The 27,220-nt window shown below is 54.5% G+C and overlaps 6 protein-coding genes and 1 long non-coding RNA gene across 8 annotated transcripts; 3 read left to right on the top strand and 4 right to left on the bottom strand.

Annotated features, from left to right (window-relative positions):
- Positions 1–270: 270 nt before the first annotated feature.
- On the bottom strand, positions 271–4,873 carry sucla2 (succinate-CoA ligase ADP-forming subunit beta). Its single transcript, XM_037239991.1, has 11 exons — positions 4,738–4,873; positions 3,483–3,678; positions 2,820–2,919; positions 2,580–2,742; positions 2,073–2,201; positions 1,760–1,898; positions 1,511–1,672; positions 1,234–1,376; positions 1,039–1,159; positions 884–972; positions 271–808 (listed from the first exon to the last, which is right to left on the bottom strand). Exons 1-11 carry the CDS (start codon positions 4,819–4,821, stop codon positions 734–736), a joined length of 1,401 nt encoding a protein of 466 aa, XP_037095886.1. The 5' UTR covers positions 4,822–4,873; the 3' UTR covers positions 271–733.
- Positions 4,874–5,371: 498 nt separating this feature from the next.
- med4 (mediator complex subunit 4) lies at positions 5,372–7,028 on the bottom strand. Its single transcript, XM_037240009.1, has 7 exons — positions 6,896–7,028; positions 6,712–6,778; positions 6,379–6,549; positions 6,217–6,274; positions 6,033–6,119; positions 5,805–5,936; positions 5,372–5,731 (listed from the first exon to the last, which is right to left on the bottom strand). The coding sequence occupies exons 1-7, from the start codon at positions 6,970–6,972 to the stop codon at positions 5,559–5,561; spliced, it is 765 nt and encodes a 254-aa protein (XP_037095904.1). The 5' UTR covers positions 6,973–7,028; the 3' UTR covers positions 5,372–5,558.
- Positions 7,029–7,621: 593 nt separating this feature from the next.
- Positions 7,622–11,267, top strand: LOC119115489 (integral membrane protein 2B-like). The gene is made up of 7 exons (XM_037240008.1): positions 7,622–7,903; positions 9,810–9,953; positions 10,042–10,110; positions 10,239–10,382; positions 10,465–10,575; positions 10,650–10,800; positions 10,882–11,267. The coding sequence occupies exons 1-7, from the start codon at positions 7,820–7,822 to the stop codon at positions 10,968–10,970; spliced, it is 792 nt and encodes a 263-aa protein (XP_037095903.1). The 5' UTR covers positions 7,622–7,819; the 3' UTR covers positions 10,971–11,267.
- Positions 11,268–11,735: 468 nt separating this feature from the next.
- On the bottom strand, positions 11,736–14,160 carry LOC119115493 (trace amine-associated receptor 13c-like). Its single transcript, XM_037240013.1, has 2 exons — positions 12,968–14,160; positions 11,736–12,867 (listed from the first exon to the last, which is right to left on the bottom strand). The coding sequence occupies exons 1-2, from the start codon at positions 13,126–13,128 to the stop codon at positions 12,060–12,062; spliced, it is 969 nt and encodes a 322-aa protein (XP_037095908.1). The 5' UTR covers positions 13,129–14,160; the 3' UTR covers positions 11,736–12,059.
- Positions 14,161–14,517: 357 nt separating this feature from the next.
- LOC119115494 (trace amine-associated receptor 13c-like) lies at positions 14,518–15,978 on the top strand. The gene is made up of 2 exons (XM_037240014.1): positions 14,518–15,023; positions 15,091–15,978. The coding sequence occupies exons 1-2, from the start codon at positions 14,860–14,862 to the stop codon at positions 15,884–15,886; spliced, it is 960 nt and encodes a 319-aa protein (XP_037095909.1). The 5' UTR covers positions 14,518–14,859; the 3' UTR covers positions 15,887–15,978.
- A 2,354-nt stretch (positions 15,979–18,332) lies between these two features.
- LOC119115465 (SH3 domain-binding protein 4-like) lies at positions 18,333–26,338 on the bottom strand. 2 transcript variants are annotated; one of them, XM_037239961.1, is made up of 5 exons: positions 26,213–26,338; positions 23,295–23,434; positions 20,576–22,884; positions 19,386–19,574; positions 18,333–19,266 (listed from the first exon to the last, which is right to left on the bottom strand). In XM_037239961.1, exons 2-5 carry the CDS (start codon positions 23,416–23,418, stop codon positions 19,036–19,038), a joined length of 2,853 nt encoding a protein of 950 aa, XP_037095856.1. In that variant the 5' UTR covers positions 23,419–23,434; positions 26,213–26,338; the 3' UTR covers positions 18,333–19,035. The 2 variants fall into 2 exon arrangements, with proteins under 2 accessions (XP_037095856.1, XP_037095857.1); XM_037239962.1 differs by lacking the exon at positions 26,213–26,338 and adding an exon at positions 25,498–26,168.
- On the top strand, positions 23,345–27,024 carry LOC119115495. Its single transcript, XR_005096152.1, has 2 exons — positions 23,345–23,437; positions 26,243–27,024. It is a non-coding gene; the product is annotated as an uncharacterized LOC119115495 (long non-coding RNA).
- The last annotated feature ends 196 nt before the right edge of the window (positions 27,025–27,220 follow it).

The following is a 27,220-nucleotide window of genomic DNA, read 5'->3' as shown; positions in this document are numbered from 1 at the left end:
TGTGGGAAATAAAAGCGGCGACCGACACCACGACCCCTTTTTCAATATTGCAAACACCTTTTTGCCGAGACGGCGTTCGTTCAATCCAAGTAGAGAAAGATCCAGCCGGGAAGCGCAATTGCAGCGTTTGCTTGGAACAGACAAATGAAAGCGTTGCGGCCTCCCGCCCAATAAGGTGCCGTCTTTGAAGGCAAAGGACATTTCTCATTTCAGATCCCTCCCGCAGGGTAATTTAGCGTTGCGACAAGTCCATTTTTAGACTGGCGAGGGGCTTAAGCAGAAGTTCCATTACAGCAGCGGTGAATAATTCACCAGGAGGAGATGGGTGGCGAGAGCCGCCGCCGCCGCCACCGACACACCGGGGAGGAATCGAAAGACAAATGGGACCTTTAGCACAGAGCTAAATCGGAGCTAGCGCATAGCCTTCAAAGATGGCGCGACCGTTTATCAGTGTCAAGTAAGGGCTAGTGGCGTGGTCTTCCAGCCAAAATGCCTTCCGTGATCCTTTATCTTCATTGCAGCTGCTGTGTGTGAAGCTGCGTCCAGTGAGGAGCGCTAGTGCGGTGGAGTGTGTCAACACTGGCGGGGAGGGAGTGTGCGCATTAAACAGCCAGAAGAAAAGCTAAAGGGGTGGTGAAGGATGCCCGCCGCCATCAGGCCACAGAGAAGGGGGAGGGGCTACTTGGGGGTTGGTGTCCACATGAAGTCAAACAGGGAGTGCTTGCTTGTAGCATCAGATGGGAAGCTGGAAGGTAATGTCCACTTGCGCTTCCTTCGCCAGCGAAACGATTTCCGAAAGCCTCACCACCTGCCGACACATATGCGCGCGAGCTCGGTGCGGCCTTTCATCTCACATCTCGTACATGTCTGCGTGCGCACGTACCATTTTTGCAGCTTCGTCCAGGTCATCGCAGGCCAGGATTTTCAGCGGGCTGGCGGCAATCAGAGCTTTGGCGTCATCCACACGCGTGCCTAGTGAAGAGCGCCCGCCGGTTAGCGTGGAGCCAGCCCGCGTCATTTAACATAGACGTTGGGCACCTTGCAGTCGCACCACGATGGGGATCTTGAGGTCGAGGTCGCGGACGGCCATGATGATGCCCTGGGCGATGACGTCGCACCTCATGATGCCTCCGAAGATGTTGACCAAAATGGCCTGAACCTGCGGTAGCGGAAAGCCGTGGCCCTTGAGCGAGCGCCGCGGTGGGCGCCCGCCGCGCTTTGCGCCGGCCGCACCTTCCTGTCGGACGTGATGAGCTTGAAGGCCTCGGTGACCTGGTGGGCGGTGGCCCCGCCGCCCACGTCCAAGAAGTTGGCGGGCGTGCCCCCGTGCAGTTTGATGATGTCCATGGTGGCCATGGCCAGGCCGGCGCCGTTCACTAAATGACAAGAGCAAGTCAGCCCCGGCTAGCGGCAAGGAAATGAGCTTCCCGCGCTAGCAGCGAGGGACGGAGGGAGACAGGGAGGCTCCTGTTAGTTTGCCCCGAGCCACGTGTCCCACTTTCCAACGCACCCAGGCAGCCGATGGTTCCGTCCAAGCCGATGTAGTTGAGGTCGGCTTTGGCCGCCTGCCGGTCGCGCGGGTCCTCCTGGGTCCAGTCTTGTAGGTCAAACACCTTCTTCTGCCGGTAGGCGGCGTTGGAGTCAAAGTTGATCTTGGCATCCATGCACATGACTGCGGGCCCCAAACGCAAGAGCCTGATTGTCGCGTGCGCCTGGCTGCGCCTGGCTGCGCCCGGCTGTATGTGGGTGTCACGCGTACCAATGCCCGAGGAGTCCTCCACCATGGGGTTGATCTCCAGCATGGACGCGTCGTACTTGATGAAGACGTCGTAGAGCTTGATCATGTTCTCGGCCGCCTCCGTCTGCAGCGGCTGCGGAAAGCCCATCTTCTGCGCCACCTGCGGGCCCGCAACGCCGGCCGCTAATTACAATTTCTTACGCAAGACAAATTGTCGCGAGCCAAAACGGCAGCACCGAGGCGCAAGATTACAACCCTGTCATAGCCTTCCCAAAATCAGGAGGGCTTTTTTGCCTTGCAAATACAAAAGACGGGAATGTTAGGTAAAGCCCACCTTGAGCGCCTGCTCCATCTTGATGCCCTCCACGATGTCGATGGGCTCCTTGACGATGGCGTCGGGGTTTTCCGCCGCCACGTCCTCGATGTTGACGCCCCCCTGCGAGCTGCCGATCAACACGGGGCCCTGCGGCAGAGGGCGGCTCAGCTACAAATGCGCACTGCGGCGTGAAGGCCGCCAGCTTCTTTTGTCCTTTTCCAAAAGTCCAATATTGGAGGGGTACTAGTCTGAATCTGGCCGGCAAGCTCCATTGGCAAGCTCTGTCATATGCTGCCATCTGGCGGTGCCCCTGAGCGCAAACTGCTTGTTGGTGGTCCGATCCGCTTGAGAAATATGTGGCTTGTGATTTATTTTCATTGTCATCAAATGTTCCAGTTGATGATCTAAAATGGACCTTTTTTTTGGGGGGGGATTTTCTAGCAACGAAACATTTCCTTTTGTCATCGGGGGAGATCAGACTTGGTCTCTTCTCATGCTGGCAGTTTTGTCGCGTGTGGGCCGTACCTGGAAGGACCTCTCCATGGTGATGGCGAAGTAGTACTCCCGGCGCGGGTAGCGCCGCTCGCAGATGAAGACCTGGTTGCAGATGCGACCCGCCTCGCCCGTCTGCTTGGTGTACAACTTGCGGCCAATCATCTGGGAGGAAATGTCCCGCGCCTCCTCGGGCCTGCCGCACGTGCACGCACGCCACCATTAAAAATAAGCCAGCGAGGCAGTGAGACGAGGGCGGGGGGGGGGGCTTACGAGTAGACGATCCGGACGCCTCCCTTCAGTCCGCCCTCGAACGTTCCTTTTCCTCGTCCGCCTGCCAGCACCTGAGCCTTCACCACCAGGTCTTTGGAACCTGCCATGCGCGCGCACGCACGCACACACGCACACACTTGTAAATAGCAACAGTGCAGCGTGGTCGAGAGATCTGAAAAAGTGGAACTTCATTTAAATGATACGCAACAATTATTCTCCCCAAAATGAATTTGTTTTGAACTTATTACATCTTATTTCCCTTGCAGACACTTTTTGCCTAAAATATAACCAAACAATAAGCATGTTGTTTTCCTATATTTTCTCAAAAATTCTAATCTTCGGTTCAACAAAAAAAGAACAAAATTGAAATTGGTTTTAAAATACGACTACAAATATGACAAACGCAAATGTTGTGCATTAACTGTGGGGAATAAAAATATGTGCTGGCATTTGTTGCGTCTCTGAGTCAAAACGACAGCACGGCTGAGGCCGCCAAGAGCCGGGCGCCATGTTTGGCTTTTTAAGACACACGCACGTGCTAACTTGCACGTTCACGTAGGTTGACGCTGATGATCCCGTGGGCTGAGCCGAATGAGTTTCCTTTTCTTGCACGGCAGAGGAGCCAACGCCGCAATTTGGTAGTTTTGCTTTCTCTGTACTGACCGATCTGCTTGGCAACGGCGTAGGCCTCGTCCGAGGAGCCGGCCACCATGCCGGCGGGGACCGCGATGCCGGCGTCCTTCAACAGGCCGAGGCTCATGTACTCATGGAGGGACAGGCTCCTCCGTTGCTGCTGCTGCTGCTGCTGACACGGCGCCGACGCGTGGCCTCCCAGCAGACCTGAAGAGCCCGCCAGAGCCTGGACACGCACACAGGGAACCGCTAACAACGAGGCGGGACCAAGGTTTCGTTACGAGCACGATTTTGCCAGAGGGGCGAGTGACGTACAGTATGATCGATCGCAGCAGTAACTGACTGTTTTCTTATTTAGCAATCATTTGTTGAAAAATAACAAGACGTAGTGCAATTAAAATGCAAATGTTTTCTTTGACATGATGAATAACTTCGATAAATCATTTGGATGAGAATATTGATCAAATTATTCTGAGAAGCATTATTTTCACCATAATGGTTACATAATTGTCTCAGGTTTTTTTCCGTTTCCAAATATATAATTAGCCTTCATTGTCCTTATTGACTCGTCACGATGCAAAATATTGTGGAAACTAAAATAATTATGATCGAAAGGGCGGACTTCCATCTTTACATGGGATCACAACTTGGCTTGTGGTGAATTCCAAAAGGTCATTTTTAAAAAAAACTTGTTTTTTTCTTTGTTTGCACAAAAAAATATTGAAGAGAAATGATACCGTAAATAAGAGGCATAAAAAAAGGGAGGTACCACACGCCCAGAAAAAAATACTTTGGACGTAATATTGAGGGGGGCGGTGTACGCTGCTGTATGCTAAAAGAGCAAAGCACCTGTGTGATCAATCCCGACAGTTGACAGTCCTTGTTGACGTTTACGACCATGAATGACGACATTCGCTGACTTGCGTTGGCTGTGCTGTGTTAAGCTATGCTAAGCTATGCTAAGCTAAGCTATGCTATGCTGCGGTGACACATTAAGCTCATGTGTATGGAGGACAGCGGTCCAGCTAACTAGCGAGAGGTCACCAGCATGCCAGCTCGCTGCGCACATCAAATGCCAACCAAAAGCAGACTTTCGTGCGGCTATTTAAGAGTTAAAGCTAACGCCGCACTGCTTAGCGAATAAAAGGAACTAGCAATGCGGCTAATGTCCGTTTGACCCTGTCACTTCAGTGGCTGCTGTGGCGGTCAAAGGAGGCCGTGGCGGCGAGACTCGAACGGCCGCCCGGCGACCGAAGCCTTCGCTCGCAGGTGCTTAAAAGCTCACCTTGGAAGCGGCGCTAAGAGCGCCTCTGGGCCCCGAGTTCCTCAGGCTTGCCGTCAAGCGGCCGCAGATCAGGGACGTCGCCATGTCTGCTTGTCAGGGGATGCCTGGTCGTGCGCATGCGCAGGACACGGCCAATTCTCACGAGTGCCGCGTTCTATGACGTAGGACCCGCTGAAAATGCTCTTGAACCTGATCACTGAGGGAGGAGCTTCCTCTCGCTGTCGTGTTATGTTAGCACCTTCACCACAACCTGCAGGTGTATCCTGTAAACCATTTCAAATAATGGCCCATGAACCAGAAACGTTTTAAAACTAAGGAAACAAATTACTTAGTGTTCATAAAGGCATCGCGGCCATACAGCACGCAGTTCGTGAATCTTCACAGCCTTTACTCTCTTTTTGATCTTAACGTTTCTTCATCATGTCTTCGGAGTTGAGCTAAATTGGCACTACTCATACTTTAGGGGGTCACATAAAGTTCGTCACTCAATAGACCGTTTCATTTCCATCAACGTAGATAAATGATTTCCAAGTGCCCGTGAAGGAGACACACGTTCTGTCGGTCAGGAATTAGGTGCTTTGAAATAAGGAATACATTTATGTACTTTTAAAAACACTAATAAGACAAACAAACATTCAGTTGACTGACAAAGCCCATTCTTTTATTTATAAATCACAAAATAAACTCCTGTACAAAACACTAAACTGCAGACAAATGGCACAGTCCCACTCAAAACGTTTTATTTACAAACATGAATAAGAACATGACGCACGCACGCGCGCACGCACACACACACACACACGCACACACACACAGGTCTTTCAGTCCGAGTCGCTGCTGCTGCTGGAGGAGTCCGTGGACATGGCCTCCACGTCGTCCTCGTTCTCCTTGTTGTGCCCCGGCGGCTCGAGGCCAAAGTCACCGGCGTTGTGCGGCGGCAGCATGCCGGCCGACGACTCCGTCGACTGCCAGGGGTAATGCGGCGTCAGCACGTCTGCGCGTGGGGGACACGCAAGAGTTACAAACTGGCAAACAAGATAGGAGAAGGACGCCGATAGAAGGAGTACCTGGCAACCTCCCGGCGGCGAGGGCGTCGCCCGGCAGGTGTCCGTTGACGCCGTTGGTGGGCAGGTTGGCCATGTGGCCCAGTACGCCGCTGCGCATCTCCAGGTCTGTGGGGTACGGCCGCCGCGGGTCGCCTAAGAGAGCGCACGTTCTGTCCATTTCCACCTCGCTCTAACACATTTCATCTGGAATGGGCCAAGTTGGCCAAAGAACGGAATCCAAGAGCAAACCTGGGAGCCAGTTGAGCGGCGCACACACAGCGTTGCTGGCGCTGATCCTGTGCGCATACTTGATGAGCTCCTCGGACGATATGCTTCCTGCGGGGCCCAAAGCCAATCAGTCAATCAATTGATCAGTCAATCAATCAATCAATCAATCAATCAATCAATCTGCGGATGGGTCACTCGGGCGCACCTTTCTTGGCACGCTCGATGGATTTGAGCTTCTCCTTGGCTTGGTAAACGGCGGTCGCCTGACAACAGAGGGACACCGACCGGTGCGGTCACGAACGGAATTGCCAATGTGGCTTTGCGGCTCCGGATAACGCGTGCGTTTGGCGACGGCAGCGGCACGCACCAGGATGTGCTCAGCCTCCTTGAGCTGCTTCTGCAGCTGCTGGATGTCGCTGTCTCGCTTCTCCACCTCCTTCTCCAGCTGCTGCATCTCTTGGTGCACCTTGCCCTGCCGCTGGGCCACCTCCATCAGGTCCTGGAACTCGCGGTCGCGCTGCACCAGCAGCTCCAGGATCTGACCAGCAAAAGTCACAAATTCGATTTGTTGTCATTTTAGTGGCATTACGGAAGGAGGACAACAACCGGAGAACTGATAAGTCCAACTGAAAACTTCTCAGGTATGCGAGCTTTCAACGGGTCATGTGCGCTGAGGATGTCTGCAGGTCGTGCCCGGTACCTGAGTGTCTTCGCCGGGCTGTGGGAGTTTCTGACTCCGGGACAGAGCCAACATCTCGATCAGCTCCCTGGAATGGAAAACAGGAGACGCATGGTCAGGAGAGATGAAAGAATGACGAGGTCGACAGAAGCAGCAAGCTAACTATTTCTAGACACCAACACAAAGTGGCGGGATGGAACTTTACCGAGACAAAACCTCCAAATCGTCCAAAACATTCAGTAGACGCTCTTTAGTCGGCTTCACCATCGCGGCGGTCGCCATGATAGCTCCCGCCACCCGTAACGGAAATGATGTAGGCGAAACGGAAGTGATGAGACGGAAACGACTTCGATTTGAACTCTAATTTCTTTTGAACTGCATTACAGTGATGTGGATTTGGGTTTAATTAGATGCTGCAATCATTCATTCCCATATCAAATAGAGAAAAATAAATTTGTAAACACCGCGCGTCAATGACGCAGTTCTCAAACACAAGCGAAGCTGGCAGGCAGGCAGGCAGGCAGGCAGGCAGGCAGGCAGGCAGGCAGGCAGGCAGGCAGGCAGGCAGGCAGGCAGGCAGGCAGGCAGGCAGGCAGGCAGGCAGGCAGGCAGGCAGGCAGGCAGGCAGGCAGGCAGGCAGGCAGGCAGGCAGGCAGGCAGGCAGGCAGGCAGGCGGGCGGGCTCTGCCTGCGCGACTGCGATGACATAACACGACATAAGAATTGGTTTTGTTGCATTCAGCGGACTTTAATATCCCAACAAACGATCAATCACTTGTATTGTGAGTTGTCCCATCCCAGCCGTACGTAGGGATTGTTTTTTGATCACGTATCGACACTCTACTCGATGAAAGGATGATGCGATGCGATGCGATACGTTATCACACTTTTGTGACGTCGCTATTACGTTGAAATAAGGTTTACGGTGAAAGGCAACCGGAAGCGTTGTGCCACATTCCCACCGCTTCCTCCCTCTCGCAACAAGCAGCTCCACTCACAGCCAAAGGGGAACGTCAAGTTGCCGCCCGCAACAACTTTTCTTTTCTGTCGCTACTTTCACTGGCGGCACTGTTATTAATACTATACATCGATTTTTTTCTGACCGCGTTGGACTTTAAAGCGATTCCGCGATGGTTAAAGTGTCTTTCAACTCAGCCTTGACGCTGAAAGAAATGAAGAAGGACACGGTGACGCTCCTTCCCGACCAGGACAAAGTGAGTGCGAGACGGAGAAGAGGGGAAAAAAAAAAAATGGCTAACGCAGCTTAAAACTTTAAGTCGACACTCAACTGACCGCTTGGCTTTGTAACATGCACTATGGCTTTCTTTTCTTTTTCTATACACCCCTCGATTATAGTTGATTCAAATGAACATGAGCGTTTTACGCTGTTTTGGTGAGTGTCTCGCGCGTCTGTTCAATTCGGATTTCCTTATTGACATTTGGCGTTATTTCCCCCAATTTTGGCAAATTTCTTCTCGGGGTTTAAAGTCCGTATCTCATAACTGAGCAGCGAAGCTTGGCGAGGGTTTGCGCACTGCCCCAAAGTTGTTGTTGTTGTTTTTTGAGAGCGAGAGAGAGAGAAAGAGAAAGAAACATGACCCCCCACCCCCCTCGGTCATGTTTCGTTTAAGGTCGCAAACGGTGTTAATGGTCGTCGACAATTACTCAACATGGCTATGTGCGCAAATATTCTCGGTTCCGCTTTTTTGTGCACCAAACAAATGTCATTCCAAAATCAGGCCACGACTGCTGACTTGGTATCTTTGGTTTCCTGTCATGTTCGCTCTCTCAGTTTCCTGTCCTGGTCTCTCTTTTTCCTGCACTCTCTCTCACTCACTCGACCGATCGTGTTTGCGTCAGTTAGTCGTTTTGGTGAAAAAGAGGGTTGCTTATTTGTTGACAATAAAGCTGCACTTGATGACTTCTTGATATGGATGGGCACAATCATCGCCTCGCCTCGCCTCACCACGCCAGCCACCCTTATCACAACTTTGTTAGCGTGTATCCTGCTATGTGATGTCGTAAACACGGGATGTCCTGTTCTTTGTTTCGAAGTTGGTTTTCTCATAAAGAGAAAAAACAGGTCAAGGTAATCTGGCGTGGCGTGAGCCTTCTGACGACGGGGTGACTTGAGAAAAGCTGCTTTATCTTAAATGTGGACAAATTGCACTTATGTGGGAAAGCAGAGCGAGTACTGACAGGCAAAATGGGAAGCGCTCGTTCATTTCTGCTCAAGGCACTTTGGGCAAAGTTGTCGTCGCCGCCGCCGCCGCCAAATGGATTAGCCCATGTGCGTGGCTTCCTATTTTCTGCCGCTCGTGCTGGACCAGCTGCTCTGGTGGTGCTTAACCAAAGTGGCTTTAAGACTTGGAAGCAGGCCAGCGCAAAGGCAGGCAGGCAGGCAGGCAGGCAGGCAGGCAGGCAGCCACGCAGGCAGGCAGGCAGGCAGGCAGGCAGGCAGGCAGGCAGGCAGGCAGGCAGGCAGGCAGGCAGGCAGGCAGGCAGGCAGGCAGGCAGGCAGGCAGGCAGGCAGCCACGCAGGCAGGCAGGCAGGCAGGCAGGCAGGCAGGCAGGCAGGCAGGCAGGCGCCTTATCCGAGGTTGGATTTGGTCACTTGTTAGTTTGGCTGCCAATAAGATGCCTGCCACAAAGCAAAGAACACTTTGGAGGCCAGAGAAGAATTTTCAAAACGTTGCCATGGGCCTGGCGCACAAATGGACACGCGCGGCCACAAAGCATCTGGCCAAAGGACCGGATGAGCCGCTAATGGCTAGCCAGGAAACATGTGGCCACCCGCCGTTGCGCCGATAAATAGTTTTCCTCCGTCCTCTGGCGTTTAGGTGTCGAAAGGAGCCTCCGCCCCCTCGGGAGAAGCCAGTCGCAACTCGCAAAATGCCTTTGCTGTGAGTCAGCGGACACAACTCCAACATATGTCGGGCGTGGCGTGCGCCGGCCGGCCGGCCCCTTCCGGGCCTGTTTGTTGTCAAAAAGTGAAGTGTCAACAAGTCATCGCAGGAAGTCAATTTTGTCTCATTTTGGAGCGCCTTCATGCATACTCCCATCTTGTTGCCGGTCTCCCTCCCTTCCTCCCTAACTCCCTAACTCCCTCCCTCCCGGCAGGACGCTGAGGCGGCGATGGCAGCGGCAGGGCTCCTTCGCCGGCGGTCCCAAGCGTGGCGCTGGTGCCTGTGTCTGGGTCTGGCCCTCATGGTTTCGGGGATGCTGGTGGGCGGGGCCTACCTCTACCGCTACTACGTTCTGGAGGTGAGTGGCGGCGCGCGCGTGTCTTTGCGCACGGCCAGCCAGACGGCAAACGGAATGTGACAACGTTCAGGTTTTTTCCCCCCGGCAGGACAGCCAAGTGTTTGTGTGCGGGGTCAACTACCGCGAGGAGGACCTCAGCCTGATGGAACTGCAGCAGGTCAGCAAAGCAACCATTTGGTTGAAAGTTTGTGACTTCTGGAATTGAAGGCGCTAAAGCGAATCAGTGGGGATTTATTATGAGTTTGGAAGGTGGATTTTGAAAGACCAGAGTGGTTTTGAGCGCAGGTGGAGGCGGAGCTCTCCAAGCCTCTGAAGCAGCTGGAGGAGCAAATCCGGATTCTGGAGCGGGAGCAGGTGGCGCTCATCAACGTGCCCGTGCCCGACTTTGAGGACGGCGACCCGGCCGACATTGTGCACGACTTCCAGCGGGTGAGCCTCGCCCACCGCCGCCGCCTTGGTCGTAAGACGGCAGGCCCTGTGACCCGGGCTCTGTGCGTGCGTGTGTGCTCAGGGGCTGACGGCCTACCTGGACCTGAGCCTCAACAAGTGCTACGTGCTCCCGCTCAACACCTCGGTGGTGGTGCCGCCCAGGGACTTCCTGGAACTGCTGATCAACATCAAGGTGTCGCCGGCAGCGCTGGCCTTTCATCTGGCCAGCCTTGAAATTGCATGAATGGCATTTGTGGTTGAGCGCAGGCGGGCACCTACCTGCCGCAGTCGTACCTGGTGCACGAGGAGATGGTGGTGACGGAGCGGCTGGAGCACAGCGAGCAGCTGGGCGACTTCATCGGCAAGCTGTGCCGCGGCAAGCAGACCTTCAAGCTGCAGCGGCGCGAGCGCATCTTGGGTATGACATGAAAGGTGGCGGCGGCGGCGGCACAATCAGCAGCGTCCATTGCTCCACTCGTGCGTGCTCTTTTGTCCACAGGCATGCAGAAGCGCCAAGTTCTCAACTGCCGCAGGATTCGCCACTTTGAGAGCAAGTTTGTGGTGGAGACCTCCATCTGCCAGTTTTAAGCTGCCGCCGCTGCTGCCGCCCACTTTTCCATCTGTTCTTATTTCACGTGTTCCTTGAATGAAAACGTCAAGGCGCCGCCGGCACTACTTAAGCGTTGATTGCTTGACATTTGTGAGGGCACACCACGGATGCTGGGGCTTTTTTTTTTTTAACACACTTCCTGACTCGTTAACTGGACTTTTCTTTCCTGTTGGCTTTAAATTGATCAATTTGTTTGTGTGTGTGTTTTGGGGGGTTGAAATAAGTATGTAATCTTTGTACAGTTCAAAAGAAAAGAAAATAAATCGTTTAGCTGATGGTATTTTTTTGCGTCTCAAATGAAGAGCACACCGTCCGTCCAAAGATGAAAAAAAGGATACGCGTACGTAGTACGTAGAAGTGGCCACAAGGTGGCGGTACTGTCCTGTCTGAACGCTCACCAAGTTGCAGATTTTTCTTTTCGGGGCTCGTTGCAATGCAAAAAAAAATAAATAAATCCGACTCGTCGCTTCCCTCGAATGCAAACCGAACAAATGAACGAGACGACATTGGGAGCGAGCCGAGCCGATGGGTCGAAACAAGGAGCGGGTGCAAACGAAAGCCGGGCCAGTCGTGGACGGGCGGAAATTCGGGCTGCTCACAAGAATGAACAAGAGGACGACGACGCGTGCAAAACAGGAAAGCAATTCCAAAATAGATGGAGGGAAAACGTCAAGTCTATTTTGAAGTTAGAAGCAAGGAATCTTTTTTATTGAAATGTCAGCTGGACGCCTGTCACGAACTTTATTTTGGACGCGGTCCAAACTGCGAGCAGAGCCGGCGGGCGTTCGGGCAGGCGGCTGGTTTACTGCGAGCAGAACCGTTGGGCGGCTTGCTGTCTGCATCGCCACACACACACACGTCAAGTGCTTTCATTGTTCCAGCCGATGTCAGGAAACAATGGGGTGTTTTTTTTGGCGGAGTTTCCCATCCATTCGATGGGCGCGTCGACGACGACAACTCCAATCCTGCCAACTGTTGAGGGTGTCGCGATTGACGTTTGATTCGCCTTGCTGAAATTGAGATGGCTTTCGACTGGTGCAGAGCAGACGCGCTTCTTCGTTCGCACGTCAGAGCGCCAGTCCCCGGGAGCCCGGCCGCAGTATGCGCAGCGTCACCACGTGGCCGGCGGCTCTTCGGAACCACGGGTAGAACAACGCGTAGATCAAGGGGTTGGCGCACGAGTTGAAGTCAAACAGGTAGAGCAAATATTGCGCCGCCGACGATGAAAAGCTCAGCCCGCCCGCCAGAGAGTAGATGTAAAATGGACAAAAGCACATCAGGAAGACCAGGACCAGCACCCCGAGAGTCCTGGCCGCCTTCAGCTCCGACTTCTTGGCTCCGGAACGGCGCGCTTTGCCGCACGCGACCCGGGAGCGCGCGGCCCGCGCCTGAGACAGGGCCGCCGCAAACACGCACGAGTACAGAGCCACCATGGTGCAGAGGGGAAGGACGAAGGTCAGCAGGAGGTCCTGGAGCCCCGCCTCCAGATCCAGCTCGATCAAGCACTGGCCGTAGCAAGACTGGCTGGTCTTTTGCGGCCGGGCCAGCTGAGCCCTCAGAAGGACGCCGGTGTGCAGGACGGACAAAAGCCAGCAGAGACACACGCAGCCTTGAACTCGCCTCAGCGTCACCGCGAGGTTGTAACGCAGCGGGCGGCAGATGGCCACGTAGCGCTCGGCCGAGATCAGCACCATGTGCCCCACCGAGGCCGACGTCGCCGTGAAGGCCACGCAGTGGTATGCCAAGCAGGCCACGTCGCCCAAAGCCCAGCAGCCGGCGCTCACGTAGATCTCGCCCGGCCACACCAGCAGGCCCACCAGCAGGTCGGACACGGCCAGCGAGAGCAGGAGCAGGTTGGTGGGGCTGCGCAGACGCCTGTCACGAGAGGCGCAAGCAAATGACGCGCACGCACACACGCACGTCAGCACCCAACAGCGCATGGGGCCCACGCGCTCGGCCTGCGGGAAGAACGTGCCTGAAGTGGGAGATGGCCACCACCACCAGCAGGTTGAGCAGCACGGTGAGCAGGCAGACGGCCGGCAGCAGGACGGCCGGCAGCAGGACGCCCGGCAGCGACGGGGGCTTCCGGCACGACAGGTTGCCCAGCTGCGGGAAGCACGCCTCCCCCGGCTCCATGCTCGGCCCGCGTTGTGCGGCCACCTCCGGCCGGCCGCCGCGTTTATGCGCCCTGGCCCCTCCCTCCCTCCCTCGGTCGCTCGGTCGGGCAACTCCCACAGGATCAAAGTTGCTTCAAAGTATGACATCACGCTAAGCCATACAGTGGATTTGACACCCTTCTTTCTTTGCCTTGCGTGCGTGCGTGCTTTTACAATAGCAGGAGTTCGAAAAGAGGCAATTCGATTCAGGAGCTCGGCTGACCTTCTGACTTGGGCAATTCAAGACAAGAGTTGCCGTGGAGGAGAGGCCATCTTGTCAGAACGTTGGAGTCACTATGCCTTGGCCTTGCTTCAAGCTAGAGCAGGCAGCTACTGAGAGCTTTTGGCCTCCAAGCAGGTGCATCTCCATGAAGCCAAACACAAATTCCTCATCGGAGGCCATTTGGGATTTTGAAAAGTCCGAAAAGCAGAGCAAGCGGCCGTGTCCGGGATTGGCTCATTCTTCTCCATTCTTAACTTGCGCCATTGTCCCAAAGTCCTCGAGAACGTTTGGCAGCTCTTCTCGTGATCATAGATAGATCGATCTTTCTTGTCATTGTCACATGTACAACGAAATTAAAGATGACAATGGCCGCGGGCGGGGCTGAATTTTCAGACCTTTCGTCTTGAACATTTGTCATTTTCCCTTTGGCAAAAGCAGTCGAAAGGCCGCAAAGGTCGCTCGGTCGGTCGGCTCCGGGACGGTGGTGACGTCAGCCAGCGGATGAAGAATAACAAGCGTGTCGAGAGCCTCGCATGTTGTCTTCACACATCGCTCGCTAATGGGTTGAGGTGTGAAAAAACACGGGGCGCTTGGGGGAGGGAACCTCCACGGACGGACGTCCTCGCGGGAGGGACACCTCGCTGTCAGATGCCTTTCAAAGCATTGCATCAAAACATGTTTTGCCGCTGTTGCGTTTGTTTGTCCGTCCGTCCGTCCGTCCGGGCCGCTCAAATGCTGGAATCCCACTCGATTGTTTTGAATGACATTGCGGGAAAGGGCTCTTTTCAAGAAAAAGTGTAACAAATAACAACAACCACCAAAACCCATTTGTGCGTGGTGGTGACCTTTTTTTGACCTTTTGGGAGCCAAAGTCAGCAGCCAAAGCATGGCTTAGCAATGGCAACATTTTTGCCCATCTGGCTTCCCGCAAACTCCATGAAACTCGCCTTTGGCCTGTGACGCCATTTCAACTTTTTGCTTTTGCTGGGACATTTTCCTCGCCAACATCGGTAGCTAGCTTCTGTTGCGGTGTTGTCACCTTTCTTTCGGACCGTTGCCCGACACCGGGTGCCTCGGTGGCGCTTCGGCCTTGTTTGCGGGCTTGGGAAAGCAATAAAGCAGACTTTGACTTTTTGTCAGCGCGTCCGTGCGGTTTGTCGGCCGGCCGGCGTCTGCCAGCAAGAAAGGCATTTTCCAAATGGCCCCTTTTGAGGTCATGGATTCCAACGTTAAATACGGATGGCGCGTTTCTGGCCAGCTTGTTCTGTTGCCGGCGGCTACTCTGCCAGGACGCCGTGTAAAGCTGAGGCCACCCTCGGAGGTAGGACACAAAGCCCCCCAGGACGCCCCCATCCCCCCCCATTCCGGGTCAGGCCGCCGACCAATCAGAGGAGGAAGCGCCGCGCCGGCGAGGGGAGGGGCAAGTCAGCGGCGTAGACAAAGACGGCACCTCCGACCGCCGAGACTGGACAGGGAGAGCGCTGTTTGATGGAGCGCCAGGAGCTGTGCTTTCCACAGCTGGGCAACCTGTCGTGCCGGAAGCCCGAGTCCGGTTGGAGCCACGGTGTCTTTTGGACTCTTGTGCTCTACTCGGTCTGCACGCTGACCGTGGTGCTGAACCTGCTGGTCATCACCTCCATCGGCCACTTCAGGCAGGTGGCCTTTCCTTCTTAACCTTAGCTAAGGCTCTTTTTCATTTGCTTGCGCCTCTCGTGACAGGCGTCTGCGCAGCCCCACCAACCTGCTCCTGCTCTCGCTGGCCGTGTCCGACCTGCTGGTGGGCCTGCTGGTGTGGCCGGGCGAGATCTACCTGGAAAAATCCTGCTGGGCTTTGGGCGACGTGCTGTGTTCTCTGTACAACCTGGTCTCCTTCACGGTGACGTCGGCCTCGGTGGGCCACGTGGTGCTGGTGTCGGCCGAGCGCTACGTGGCCATCTGCCGCCCGCTGCGTTACAACCTTACGGTGACGGTCAAGCGAATTCAACTTTGTGTTTGTGTGTGCTGGTTCTGCTCTCTTCTGGTGAGCGGCGTGTTAATGAGGGAGGACCTGGCGCACCCCGGCCAGCACGCTTCTTGCCTCGGCCAGTGCCTCATTCATCTGGACTACGAGGCGGGCATTTTTGATCTGCTGGTGACGTTCGTCCTTCCTCTCAGCACCATTGTGCTTCTGTACTCGCGCGTGTTTGCGGCGGCCCTGTCTCAGGCGCGCTTTGCCGCGCGCTCCCGGGTCGCGTGCGGCAAAGCGCGCCCTTCCGGAGCCAAGAAGTCGGAGCTGAAGGCGGCCAGGACTCTGGGGGTCCTGGTCCTGGTCTTTCTGATGTGCTTCTGTCCGTACTACTGCGTCTTGCTGGCGGCCGACAGCTTGCCCACGTTTGTGCTCAACGCGTACTACCTCAACTCCTGCGTGAATCCCTTGATCTACGCGTGGTTCTACCCATGGTTCCGAGCGGCTGTCAAGCACCTGCTCACGTTGCGCGTGCTGCATCCGGGCTCCCGGGGGGGCCACGCGGCATAGAGTGGCGCCCGCCGGGCTTGCTTCTTGCCAGAACACAGCAAAGCTGAGACGCGGTCGTGCCACGCCGCAACTCTTCTCGCCCTTCTTTCCCGTGCGTCAAGTCGGCGGTGGCCCAAAACCTGGGCCTGTATACAGTATACGGCCCCACCTCCAGGACGCCCGCCCGCCCGCCGCTTCCTTCCCCCAGCTGAACCGCAACTGTAGCAGCGCCCCCGGCCGGCCAGCCAGCACCACCAGGCGGCGCTGAGAACTTTTGGCCACCAGTCAGTCACGCCGTGTCATGGCTTGGAGAGAGCAAATCTGCAAGTTCGGATCGGACCTGACTCTGGCCGCACTGAAACCGTCGACTTGCCACTCTATGCCAAGAAGAGGTTTGCGATTAAAAGGCAAAATATGTATGCTTGCATTGCAACTGTTCAACGACAATTAGAAGTGCAAATATTGAAACAGACTTATGAGAGTTCCTGATGATTTCACTTTATTATTGTAGTTTATTTTTATTCACAGCAAGTGACGACGACAACAATTAGAATGAACTTGTGCAACTCTGCAAGGAAGAATGGGCAACTATGACCTCCCCCAATCGAGGTGTGCAAGGTGACTTTTAACAAGCCTGTTATTAAAACTACTTTTGATTTTCTACTCATGAGAGACATGCCTACCAAATGTTCTCAAAGGTGCTGCTGCCTTCAGGGGCGGGGAACCGAGAGCACTCCGATGCTACAGTAATGAGATCTTCGAATTGTTGAAAGGACAAAAAATATTCAAGTTTGAAACTCAATCATATCTGCTGCGTCACAACAAGGACCGCGCTTGGTTCAATTTGAATGAAGCTTTCTCGGTTACCGTAGGCGGGCACGCCAGTGAGTTAGTTGACTGTGCAGCCAGCGAGCGAGCGACCTCTAGCGGTGGTGACGACTAATTGAGGATTGCAAACAATTTGAAGCTCTCTCTTATCCGGCGTTTACATGTAAATATGCAGGAGCATCATTAGGACACTTTCGTATTCATTTATTTATTTTTTTACCTCGTGTAGTGTATCTATTGAAGTGTCCTACCTAAAAACAGGCCACTTCATTCGGGAAAAAGCTTCACTGAAAGTGAAAAATGCCACCTCCTGATTGGCTGTTTGATCTGTGACGTCACTTGGACACTCCAATAGCTACACCGCTATTTTCAGGTGGAGCTAAACATTAGGGTGCCACCACAACTCCTGATTGGCTGTTTGACGTCACTCGGACACGCCATTAGGTACACCATCACTGGCCACACCTAATAACAGGCCATTGTATTTGTAAATGTGGGCAAATTTGAGTTGTCAAAATGAATTCAAGTCATTTTTGTTTTTCCGCATTCTGGTGGTTGGCAAACAAAAATCACAAGTCATGCAAAGTAGCGACAAACAAGATACAACGGATGTGACGTGGTGGGAAAACGTCACTTAACTCCAAGTGTGTTTCAACCAGTGACCGTGCGGTGAGGTTCATGACTGGGGAGGCACTGACGTCACCCCCCGGTCAAATTTGTCCGGCACCTAACCGTGTCACAAAAAAGGTTGGTCTAGAGTGGCTTATTCATTATTTCATTTGAACGATTTGAATTAAAATCCCATATCAGCAGTCTCCACACATCAAAACACTCAATAAAGCACATGGAATCAAGCACTTGTTTTCGAGTATCGTGCCGTTTGAAAAGACATGCTCTGAAGTCCCGTGTGTCGAATCCAACCTTTTCACTCCGGAGTTGCTCTTCCTTTACTGATGACCCCCGGCTTCGACCGAAAATCCATCGTTGGAAATCGTTTGGATAAGTCATTGCAAAACGGAAGGGGGGGGGGGGGGGGGGAACGAATGTAAAACGAAAGAAATGGACGACTGCTCCTCTGCTGTTGACCGTAAATTTGAAGTGGAGATCTCTTCTTCTACAGGTAGGCAGGCAGGCAGGCGCATGAAGCATCCCGGGATCACTAGCACCCCCTGCCATAAGGCTGGGGAACCTTTTTTTCCTTGCCTCCGTTGGGTCTCTTTTCAAAGCCGTTTTGTTCATCTAAACACAAGATATTATATACGTCAGCTTAACTAGGGAAATGAGTTGATATAGCCACAGTGTTTGAAGACTTAAACAGCGACGTAAAGACAGAGACTAGTTCAGTCTAACTGCATAGCCATAGCCATAGGCAGCCGTGTGATGGATGACGCAATCCTCAGAGGAGGCTAGGCAGGACGTTGGCTCCTCCGAGCGAGCGAATCGATCAAAATTCAGCGAGTTCAAAATGATACCAAACTACTGAAATGAAAAGGAAAATGACTTTATGATCAAAACAATTGAATTTGTTTTTCCCCTTTTCATGATGGCACGGCCTCGCTTGCCTCCTCTGACCGACCGACCGACCGACCGCACGTCCCTGGTTTCAAACATAAAAAGGTGGAAGCAAAAAATCGCAAGGTCAAAGATGACCATTTTTAATTTAAAAACAATGCAATTTGAAAGTGTCATCAGTTTTAATAGCGCATGGCAAGTGGTTTTCTGTCCTATTTGTGTGTACGGCTCGTTGCGATCCTCGAGCGGTCGCCCTCCGCACACATTTCTTCGTTTTTTTGGTAGCCGGTCGAAAGCTGCAGGCTCAACAAATCGTCCGTCAGCTAACGATAGCTGATTCCATCAAATCACAAAGTGAGCCCGACCCAACACGACAGACAGAACCCAACCCAATTCACCCACCGCCACCGAGTCCTGACCTCAACGCACCGGAACCCGATACTGCAAGAATGTGAAAGTTGGCACAAACATAAGACAGTGTGTCTGTCCCATTTGATTGGAACACAACCTGACATCAAGAAAACTCACACAAGAACCTGACCTGCTCACATCACCATTGGAGTCTAGAAAGTGACCCAACTACATGAGAACCAAAAGAAATGAGTGTGGGTGCACCTAAAAGCTCCGAAACGAGAAAATGGACAGACAAAAAAAGCAAGCTCCAAAAGAAGAAAAGCTCCAAAACAATGACTGCCCGCTTTTGCGGTCCTGAGCATTTGGCGGGTCGGGTGACGCCAATTCATGACACCAGTGTGAGCACAACCCAGCGGAAAGAAACACGGACATGCGTGCTGAAAATGGAGTAGAAAAAAGGTCCGACGGCAAAGGCGTCAGATGGCAAAGTCGTCCGACGCGGCCGAGGCGGGGCTGAAGGCGGAGCTCCGGAGGGCGTCCAGGCAGTGGACCAGGAGCAGGGTCCCGCTCAGGTGCTTCCAGCGCTTGGTGATGGGACTCTTCATCCGGTCCAGGCCCACGTGGAGGTCCTGGATCACGTCCCGGTAGCTGTCGCCCATCTGAGCCGCCCAAGTCACCAGGAAGTCGTATGCCGGCTTCCACATGGCCTGAGCCGCGACACGCGCACATGTTAGGGCTAGCAAAGAACGCCAGAGCAAGCGAGAGCAAGCAGGAGCGAGCGGGAGCAAGCCGGAGCAAGCCGGAGCAAGCACGAGTGCGGCATCACCTCGCTGTCCACCACGCCGTTCTTGTCACGGTGCGGCGCCTCGTAGGCGTCCATCTGCTGACGGGAAACCTTGGCCAGGCGCTCGGCCAACTCCCGCCAGCGTCCCGCCACCTCCACCGCCGTGGTCAGGAGCACAAAATCCATCACCAGGCGGGCTACCAGGCCTTGGCAGTCCAGCTTCAGAAGGGCCTGAAACACACGACGAGAGGTTGACACGTCAAAGGCCAGTTTGCTCTGCTTTCCTAATAATAGAGCCTGGAGTGGATCAACTCCGAGGTAGCCTTTCTTAACGACTTTGCCTCAATTGTTGTGTTGAAAAAAATGCCAATTCCAAGAATCCTTTGGAAGTGGCCACTTCCCTCTCGTCTGATTGCTTCCTTGGCCTTTCTTTGATTCTTCTTCTTGTCGTCATTATTTTGCCATTCCGGCCCGCCGCGCCATTTGAGACGTCCCCGCCCGCCCGCCCGCCCTCCCGATTCCTCGCTATGCGTGATCTCTGACCCTTCCGTCGGACGGACTGTAATGACTTGGCCACCGTTCATTCCCGCAGAAAAGACCGAGGGGGGCGCAGGGTGGCTCGGGAATGAAATGAAAATGATCTACACGAGTAAGCTTCGGGAAGGTCAAGCGGGAGATTCCTCCTCAGGCTCTGGAATAAACTCTTATTGGGCCTGAACACAGATGGCGGGCGGGACTGCCTCGCTCGGCAACACTTTGCTTGCACTGCGCGCTTGTGACGCCCCGGGATACGCCTTAAAAGTCATCGGGACGTGGCGTTTGCCCTTTGACCCGAGCGCAAACGCCACTCGGCGACGAATGGGCAGTTTTCTGATTGCTCGAGACTTGGACTTGAGCTGGGGTTTCTTGTGTTTATTGAGAACAACGAGGCAGGAAACATCTGCCGGCCCCAGATAGCTCAGAAGCACACGGTCGCACCTGATCCTTCATCTTAAGTAACTTCTGGTCTGGACGGAGAGTCACGCTGCTGTAAAACCAAAATTTGCCACCACACTTTTGTGCTACTGCATCCAAGGACAAGTGACCGACCGACCGACCGACGCTAGACCGGGAAGGAAAAAGCCAGCGGAGCGCCCGCCCGCCCGCCCGCCAGCCAACCGGCAGCTCGGACACGGATGTGGGCGGCAAACACGTCCGAGGGCCTTTTTCCAGTGGGCCATTTGCGGGCTTACCGTGAGCAGCTCCTTCTGGAAGGACTTTCGCTCTTTGCTGTCCGTATTGTTGCAGTCTTCCTTCAGCTTCTCCAGAACGCAGGCCACCCTCTCCGGTTCGCTGTCCAGCTCGGCCCGGCAGAAGTGCGTCACGGGAAGGTTCTGGTACCCGAGGGCGTCGGCGAAGGCCCGCCAGTCGCCGATGTTCTCCATCAGGACGGTGCGGACCGAGGCGTAGATGTACGTGAGGAACTTGCAGGGCCTCAGAACCTGCTCCAGCAACAGGGAGGTGGTGAGCTCGGGCCCGCTAAAGGAAAGGGGCTGGACCTTTCCCATCAGCAGCACGTTTTTCGTGTGGACCAGTCCCACCCGGCCCTGGCAGTAGCCGATGTACCATTCTTTGGTCCACAACTGGCCCTTCAGCTTGACCTTCTCCTCACTCAGAAGCGCCACCACGTCTCCTTTCTTGTACTCCAGCAGATAGGTGTTCTTGGTCTGCCGGATGACCGTCTTGATCAGCTTTCCGAACCTGAGGTTGGCGACCCGGCGGTCGTGGAACACCGGGTACTTGGTGGCGACGGCGAGCGGAGACAGGATGATCTTGCCCACTTCCTTCTTCTTCAGGAAGCGCCGCTGCATGGACGTCTTGGGACCCGCCCTGGGCGGCGGCGTGGGCGTCTGAACGCAAAACTGGGCCAGTATGGCACCCCGCTCGTCTTTGACCTGGATCCTCAGGGTGAAGTCGGAAAAATCGGCGGCGGCGCTGTCGCGGCAACTGATCAGGTAGACCAGCCGGCTGACTTTGCCCAGTTTGATCTGGAAAGCCGGGATCACTTTGGCCTGCTCGCCGGCCTTCACCTCAAAGTTGGCCATGTTGGAGTAGACCCCGACGCGGAGGTCCCGGGGCCTGGACAGGACAAACTGGTGTTTGCCCCACAGCTGTAGCGCTACCGGTGGCGAGGACTGCGCCTGCTGCTTACCCGCCTGGCTCACCAGCAACGACTTGGGGGCGCAGTCGTGACCGAAGGCGGCCACCACCGTTTTGAAGGAGGGGTGGATGTGTTTGGGTCCGTACACCCCCAACGTCATCTTTTTGTCCACGTGATCCCACACGTTGCAGTCCGGAGACGAGGACTGGGACTGCACCACCGCGCAAATGTACATGCACGGCTCCAAGTTGTCCAGGGACACCCGAAGCGTGTCGCCGTACAGGAAAGTCTGCGAGACGGGGGCGTACGGCCCCTCTTTACAGTCGCTCCTGACGCACACCACCCGGGCGCTTTCCGCCTTCACCGCCACCGATACTTTCATGTCCAGCGCGATGCCGCTTTTGGTCTCCATGTTGCTGAGCTTGAGCTCCACCACCGGGCCAGAGATGGTGCAGCGATCGTTGTTCAGTTCCAGAGGCGGATCTAAGAGTGCTTTGATGGAGATCTGCTGGGTGTCTCCCTCGGCGACATGTCCCTCGGGGACGTGGACGCCGATGTCGGTGTCCGGGAGCCGCACGGCGCCTCCCGAGCTGTCCAGCCGGCAGACGATGTTGGTCTCCACCGGCTGCGTCTGACCCCAGCCGGGACTTTGGCCCAGAGAGTCCAAGTCGTGGCAGGACCTGGCCAGCTTGCGATGGGTAAGCCACGCTGTGCGGAAAGCCTCCCTGCTCTGAAACTGCTCCGGGGCCGGCGCTTTGAGGCCGCCGAAGAAACCGCCGCCGGACGTCGGAGGGTTGTCCGACTGGGCCTGCAGGACCGACATGTCGGACAAACTGTAGGAGCGCTTGCTTCTGAAAAAGGGGTTATCCCTGGCGAGCGGGTTGAAAACACTCCCGCCAGAGCCTGGGTTTGGCACGGACGGAGCGTCAAAGAGAAGAAGATCAGCAGACTTCTCGTTGTCGTTTTGGTCCAGCGGGTGGTTTTGAGGATCGCCGCGCAGGAACGGGTTGGTGGAGCTCTGCGCGCTGGCAAAAGGATTTCGGTGATGGAAAGCGGTAGGCGTCAGAATGACGCCGGCCCACTCTCCGAGCAGGTCCATTTCCGAAGCCGTCTCTTCCCTGGCGGCGTCGCCGCCGGCGCTGTCTATCATGCCGCTGTCGCTGAAGGAAGAGTCTCGGAGACCCACGGGCTCCACGTAAGCGGCCGGGATGTAGCCCATCTCCGTGTTGTTGTGGGCGTACCACCACTCGCCGCCCGACGTGTCCAGAACGTAGAGTCGGTCGCCTTTGGAGAACTTGAGCGTGGTGAAGCTGGACGGGCAGTAGTCCTTGATGGCCACCACCTCTCGGGCCGTGCCCAAGCAGGCGCCGGCGTCCAAGCGTAAGGCACTGGGAGAAGGCACTGGCAACACAAGAGGGGCGGGCGGGAGCGAGCGAGGCCGTCAGCTACGTCAAGAAATGCTGCGCATCTCACCAGAGCTCCATTCCAGCTTTTGCAATTTTTGGGCTTTGCAGCCATCAGCCTTATCTCAAACGGTTTTAAACTGTGGCTCAATTTATAGTTACGTACAAGTTAGTTTGCTCAAACAAGAACTTGTTTTGACTTGAATCAAAAAGATGAGAAAATGAAAAACACATACTCTGCCAAAAACTTGAAGCACGTTGTCCATGTTTGGGTGGAGCCCTGCTCATGCTTTTGCTAACGCTAATACGAATGCTAACGCTAATGCTGACTTTGACCCCGATGTCGTGACTCGAATGTCTAAAGCGAAAAGCACAAACCACCGGTGCGGCGCGGCGGCCTTAGCTTACCTTTGACATCAACGAGGCCGGACTCGGACACGCCGTCACCGAGGTCGATCAGCGTCCCCTCGGACCTGCAGCGAGGCAGCAAAGCGTTGCTATTGGCCGTGGTTCTGATTCGATGGGCGGCCATGACCGCAGCGGATTCACTGGTGGCAGAGCAAAGCGCAAAGACCGCATGAAATGAGTTGGAACAGTGGGCCTTCTCGGTGAGTCGTGGCGCCCGCCTCGTCACCAAACGCCATCGCTGGATTTTGCCACCTTAGGTGATTACGTTTTCCCCCCATGCATTTGCGGTAGGGAGCCACGCTCAGCAACGGCCGCAAAACGCCACAGAAAAGAGAAAGAGAGAGAGAGAGAGAGAGAGAGAGAGAGAGAGAGAGAGAGAGAGAGAGAGAGAGAAGAAAGTCCCTGGACCGGCATTTGGCAAATGTTCCCACTGTCCGTGCGCAGCGGGAGCAGACGCCCGTGTCTGTCGACGCCCATGTGCGCCTCGGCTCCGGTCGCCCCGGTGACGGCACATCTTCCTTTTCAAGACGGCCTTTCGGGGCACACTTGGGGCAACTTTTGATTCCTCTGCGCCGCATGATTGGCAGTCAAACAGTTGAGTGGAGTTGAGTGGCGGCAAATGGAGCCATTCTTTTCATTGCAAGTGTCATGTTTCCAAAATGTCATCCTTTTTTTCATCATAGCAGTAAAAGCGGCACACCCCCACCGCAGTAGTAGAAGCACCCCGCCAGTGAGGAAGCAGGAAGTGAGCGGCTGAGGAGGAAATGCCTTTGTGATGACAGTCTTGAGACCACTTGAAGGTAGATCCTCCCTCCCTCCCTCCCTCTCTTGCACTAGCGCCCACGTAGCCCGACAGCAAACACATGACCTGTCCTGCAAAAAGAACGTGACTCCAGCTCCAACTCAAAGTTGAACTGAAATCTGCACTTTGAGCGCCCCCTCTCTTGGAGGGATGGAATTACAACAAGCACTTGGCCAAGACGAACAACCACCCAAACAAATCTCGACTAACCCTAACCCCCTTTTCCAAAAAAGGCTTGTGCATTCCTTGGAAGAGTTTTGTTTTTAGGCCCTGACGGGAGCTTCCATTCCCAGGTGTGATTCGGAGATTGTGGGATCTGGACGGGAGGAATGCCAGGAATGTCAGTCCCTGGAATGACATCATGAATTATTTCGGAGGAGCTGGCAAAGCGATCGCCATGACGACCGCAGCCACGTTCCCACCGATTCATATTTTTCCAAACTAAGGATGACTGTTTTGGAACTGACTATTGTTTAGGGATGGCAAAAGACCACCACCACCACCACCACAACAAGAAAGCACCTGAGGGGCGATTGGGGGAATACAGTCTGGCTGTGCCCAGAGAAGGAAAATGCAACGGCCAGTCGGTGGGTGGTCACCGTTGTGCTTGGTCAGCCGGCAAAAGGCGCGCCGTCGGTGAGCAAACAAACATTTGCATGCGAGGTTGTCACATGCTCGCCGGCTGACACCAGCCCGTGACGCGGGTGCGGGGTCTACCCCGAGGGAGGGCGGGAGACGAGGCTCCGACCGGGCTTATCTAAGATCACGTGCGCTGACGGAAACAATGAAAGTCATTCAAGAAGCAACCCGAGACCTTTGCCCGGACCTCCACGCCGGGCCACGCTCCGCCTATGTCAGGCAGGCCCCCCAAAAAAGCGACTGCATTTTTTTCCTTCTTTTTCTCACACCACGCCAACTGGAGGTTGTGATTTCATGCCTTAAATGCACTTTTGCTTGAATCGAATCCATCTGTCTGCGATCCCGACTCGTTCTCCTCCGCGGTGTGAGAGCGTTTTCATCTGACAACATTGGAGTTAGCGTTCCAACAAATATGTTCTGCTTCTGCCTTCAGTGATCGTCTGAACTTACACTTACTTGGCTATCTTTTAATGGATTGAGACATCACTTCCAATGACAAAAACTCTTTTTCAGGTAGGTCAGTGTTTCCTTCACAGCACAGCCGTGGTAGCCACCAACCTTTCTGCTACTCTACTTTCTGTCACTGGTACTGATCTTGCCTACCATCAATTGTTTGCATGGCATGTATTTCATTCGACTTTGGTGGGTTCGGGTTTCCTTCTTCTTTTTTTACCAACTTATCATTTCTGTTTGAAAGCCATAAAAAGTGATTTAGCCCATAAAACGGATACATTGTAATTATTAGTTAATTATGGCAATTACCTTTGGTCAAATGCTTTCCTCCCACTCAACACGTAAAAACAGCAGAAAACATTGCCTTAGAATACAATCAATTTGCGATTTGAAGTGAATCATTGTAACAATGAATTGTAATCATTGATGAATTGCGTCTATCGGTTGCTTATTGAAGTCGGATCACTCGTGAATAATTCCCGTTTGTTTGCGCTCAAGCCCGAAGCTCGCTTGTTTTTGCTTGCTTTCCATGGCGAAGGCGGCATTCGGTGGCCCCCTGCTGGCCTGGAGTGAACGCGACGCGTTCCACTCCAAAGCATCTGGAAGCGACAACGCGTCCCGTTTCATCTCGGGAAATATCGATCTCCAATCAAGCTAATCGCGGATCGAACAAGGCCGGATGAGCCCGAGGAAGCCTTCGGAGCATCCGCGTTCTTCATCTCTATGGCAACCGCCGCGATCTTAACCTTCCGACACCGTGACGTGTTGGACGAGGAGTAGCCGAAGCTCGGCTCGGCTCGGCTCAGCTTCGGACCCGACTCGCTTCGGTAGCCACGACTACCCCACCACAAGTCAAAGTGCATCAAACAAAGTCCGTTTTTGGAAGTCTTCCTGCCTCCCCACTTTGCTGCCGGGCTGGCAAACTTTCCATGAATCCGTTAAACGCGCCGCCGCCACGACGACGGCGAGATGAAAAGGAAGAAGAAGAAGAAGAAGAAGAGAAAAAAAAAAGATGGCAGCTCACCGGCGAGCACGTAGCGTCGCGTCCCGCCAGCGAAGCCGCCGCCGACAACGCCGCCGTGGAGCTTCGCCTGTCGGTCTGCTTCTGCTGGAGTCTCCGCCGACGAGCGAGTGAGCGAGGGAGTGGGAGGGACCGGGGGTGGGGGGCGCCCGTCCGCCCGCCCGCCAGGCCAGCAGCGGCCAGCCCGGCTGATGTCACCCGGTAAGGGAGGAGGGGCTGAGGCCCTTCGAGGAGGAGGAGGAGGGGCGCGCGAGGCTCCCCGCAGGACGTCATCGGCACCGCCGCACGTAGAAAATGTGAAATGCTGTCGAAATGGAACATTAAACCATTTTGTTGCGATGTCCTCAAAAGCAGTCGCAGCAGCAATTGCTTGAAACTTGACACACGCCTCCACTTCTTTGCCAAGCGAGCAACCCGGCGGGCGGGCGGGCGTGCGGGGTCCTTGGACCTGTATCCTCCGTGGAGCGCGTCGAGCGTGGCCAATTTGGACGGGCTTGTTGCGAATTTGGTTGCTAGGGCAATAAGACGCGTTCACAATCCACTCGGGATGGATTCTTCGTTTTCCTCGTTTGTGGATCAGCAGCAGGCGTCGGTCGTCACGGTAACGGGAACCAGCCATCTTTTTATTTTTCAAAGCGCTCCTCGAGGGGGGAGGGCTCAAAATGACGCGCATCTTGTTGTTGGCGGCGTCGCTTCCAGCTGCGACCAAAGAAAGACAGGAAGCGTCCGAAACAAAAGAGGGAACGACAGTTCCCGGTTCGGCTCGTACTATCCGTCAGAAATGTTGATTGCAGATGCTTCTCCTTCTACTCGAGTGGGGCCCACAGAAAAGTGAGACTCCTTGAGAGGCTGAAATATCAACAGTAAAATGGTTGTCGATTGATTTGATGAACACGTCATGATGATTTCTTGCGCCTCTACTCTCAACTAAGACAATTGGTTTTGCTTTGAGCACATGGAAATGACTTCACAAGTGGCAAGAAAATCGGAATTGTTCAATAACCACAAGCA

The sequence above is a fragment of the Syngnathus acus genome, chromosome 21, assembly GCF_901709675.1.
Source record: "Syngnathus acus chromosome 21, fSynAcu1.2, whole genome shotgun sequence".
NCBI lineage: Eukaryota > Metazoa > Chordata > Actinopteri > Syngnathiformes > Syngnathidae > Syngnathus > Syngnathus acus.
The sequence above is the reverse complement of the archived record's forward strand: the minus strand, read 5'-3'. Positions and strand labels throughout refer to the sequence as shown.

What these genes read in the sequence shown, in the direction of transcription:
- sucla2 (XM_037239991.1), bottom strand. Translation starts at nt 4,821, where the DNA reads ATGGCGACGTCCCTGATCTGCGGCCGCTTGACGGCAAGCCTGAGGAAC. An exon ending in GGAGGACTCCTCGGGCATTG is followed by an intron (nt 1,673 to 1,759) that starts GTACGCGTGACA and finishes TGGGGCCCGCAG; the next exon opens with TCATGTGCATGGATGCCAAG. An exon ending in CATCGTGGTGCGACTGCAAG is followed by an intron (nt 973 to 1,038) that starts GTGCCCAACGTC and finishes GCTCTTCACTAG; the next exon opens with GCACGCGTGTGGATGACGCC.
- med4 (XM_037240009.1), bottom strand. Translation starts at nt 6,972, where the DNA reads ATGGCGACCGCCGCGATGGTGAAGCCGACTAAAGAGCGTCTACTGAAT. An exon ending in CATCGAGCGTGCCAAGAAAG is followed by an intron (nt 6,120 to 6,216) that starts GTGCGCCCGAGT and finishes TGGGCCCCGCAG; the next exon opens with GAAGCATATCGTCCGAGGAG. An exon ending in CGCCGCCGGGAGGTTGCCAG is followed by an intron (nt 5,732 to 5,804) that starts GTACTCCTTCTA and finishes CCCCACGCGCAG; the next exon opens with ACGTGCTGACGCCGCATTAC.
- LOC119115489 (XM_037240008.1), top strand. Translation starts at nt 7,820, where the DNA reads ATGGTTAAAGTGTCTTTCAACTCAGCCTTGACGCTGAAAGAAATGAAG. An exon ending in TCCTTCCCGACCAGGACAAA is followed by an intron (nt 7,904 to 9,809) that starts GTGAGTGCGAGA and finishes CCCTCCCGGCAG; the next exon opens with GACGCTGAGGCGGCGATGGC. An exon ending in AACTGCTGATCAACATCAAG is followed by an intron (nt 10,576 to 10,649) that starts GTGTCGCCGGCA and finishes GGTTGAGCGCAG; the next exon opens with GCGGGCACCTACCTGCCGCA.
- LOC119115493 (XM_037240013.1), bottom strand. Translation starts at nt 13,128, where the DNA reads ATGGAGCCGGGGGAGGCGTGCTTCCCGCAGCTGGGCAACCTGTCGTGC. An exon ending in GTGGCCATCTCCCACTTCAG is followed by an intron (nt 12,868 to 12,967) that starts GCACGTTCTTCC and finishes CTCTCGTGACAG; the next exon opens with GCGTCTGCGCAGCCCCACCA.
- LOC119115494 (XM_037240014.1), top strand. Translation starts at nt 14,860, where the DNA reads ATGGAGCGCCAGGAGCTGTGCTTTCCACAGCTGGGCAACCTGTCGTGC. An exon ending in ACCTCCATCGGCCACTTCAG is followed by an intron (nt 15,024 to 15,090) that starts GCAGGTGGCCTT and finishes CTCTCGTGACAG; the next exon opens with GCGTCTGCGCAGCCCCACCA.
- LOC119115465 (XM_037239961.1), bottom strand. Translation starts at nt 23,418, where the DNA reads ATGGCCGCCCATCGAATCAGAACCACGGCCAATAGCAACGCTTTGCTG. An exon ending in CGGCCTCGTTGATGTCAAAG is followed by an intron (nt 22,885 to 23,294) that starts GTAAGCTAAGGC and finishes TTGTGTTGCCAG; the next exon opens with TGCCTTCTCCCAGTGCCTTA. An exon ending in ACGGCGTGGTGGACAGCGAG is followed by an intron (nt 19,267 to 19,385) that starts GTGATGCCGCAC and finishes GTCGCGGCTCAG; the next exon opens with GCCATGTGGAAGCCGGCATA.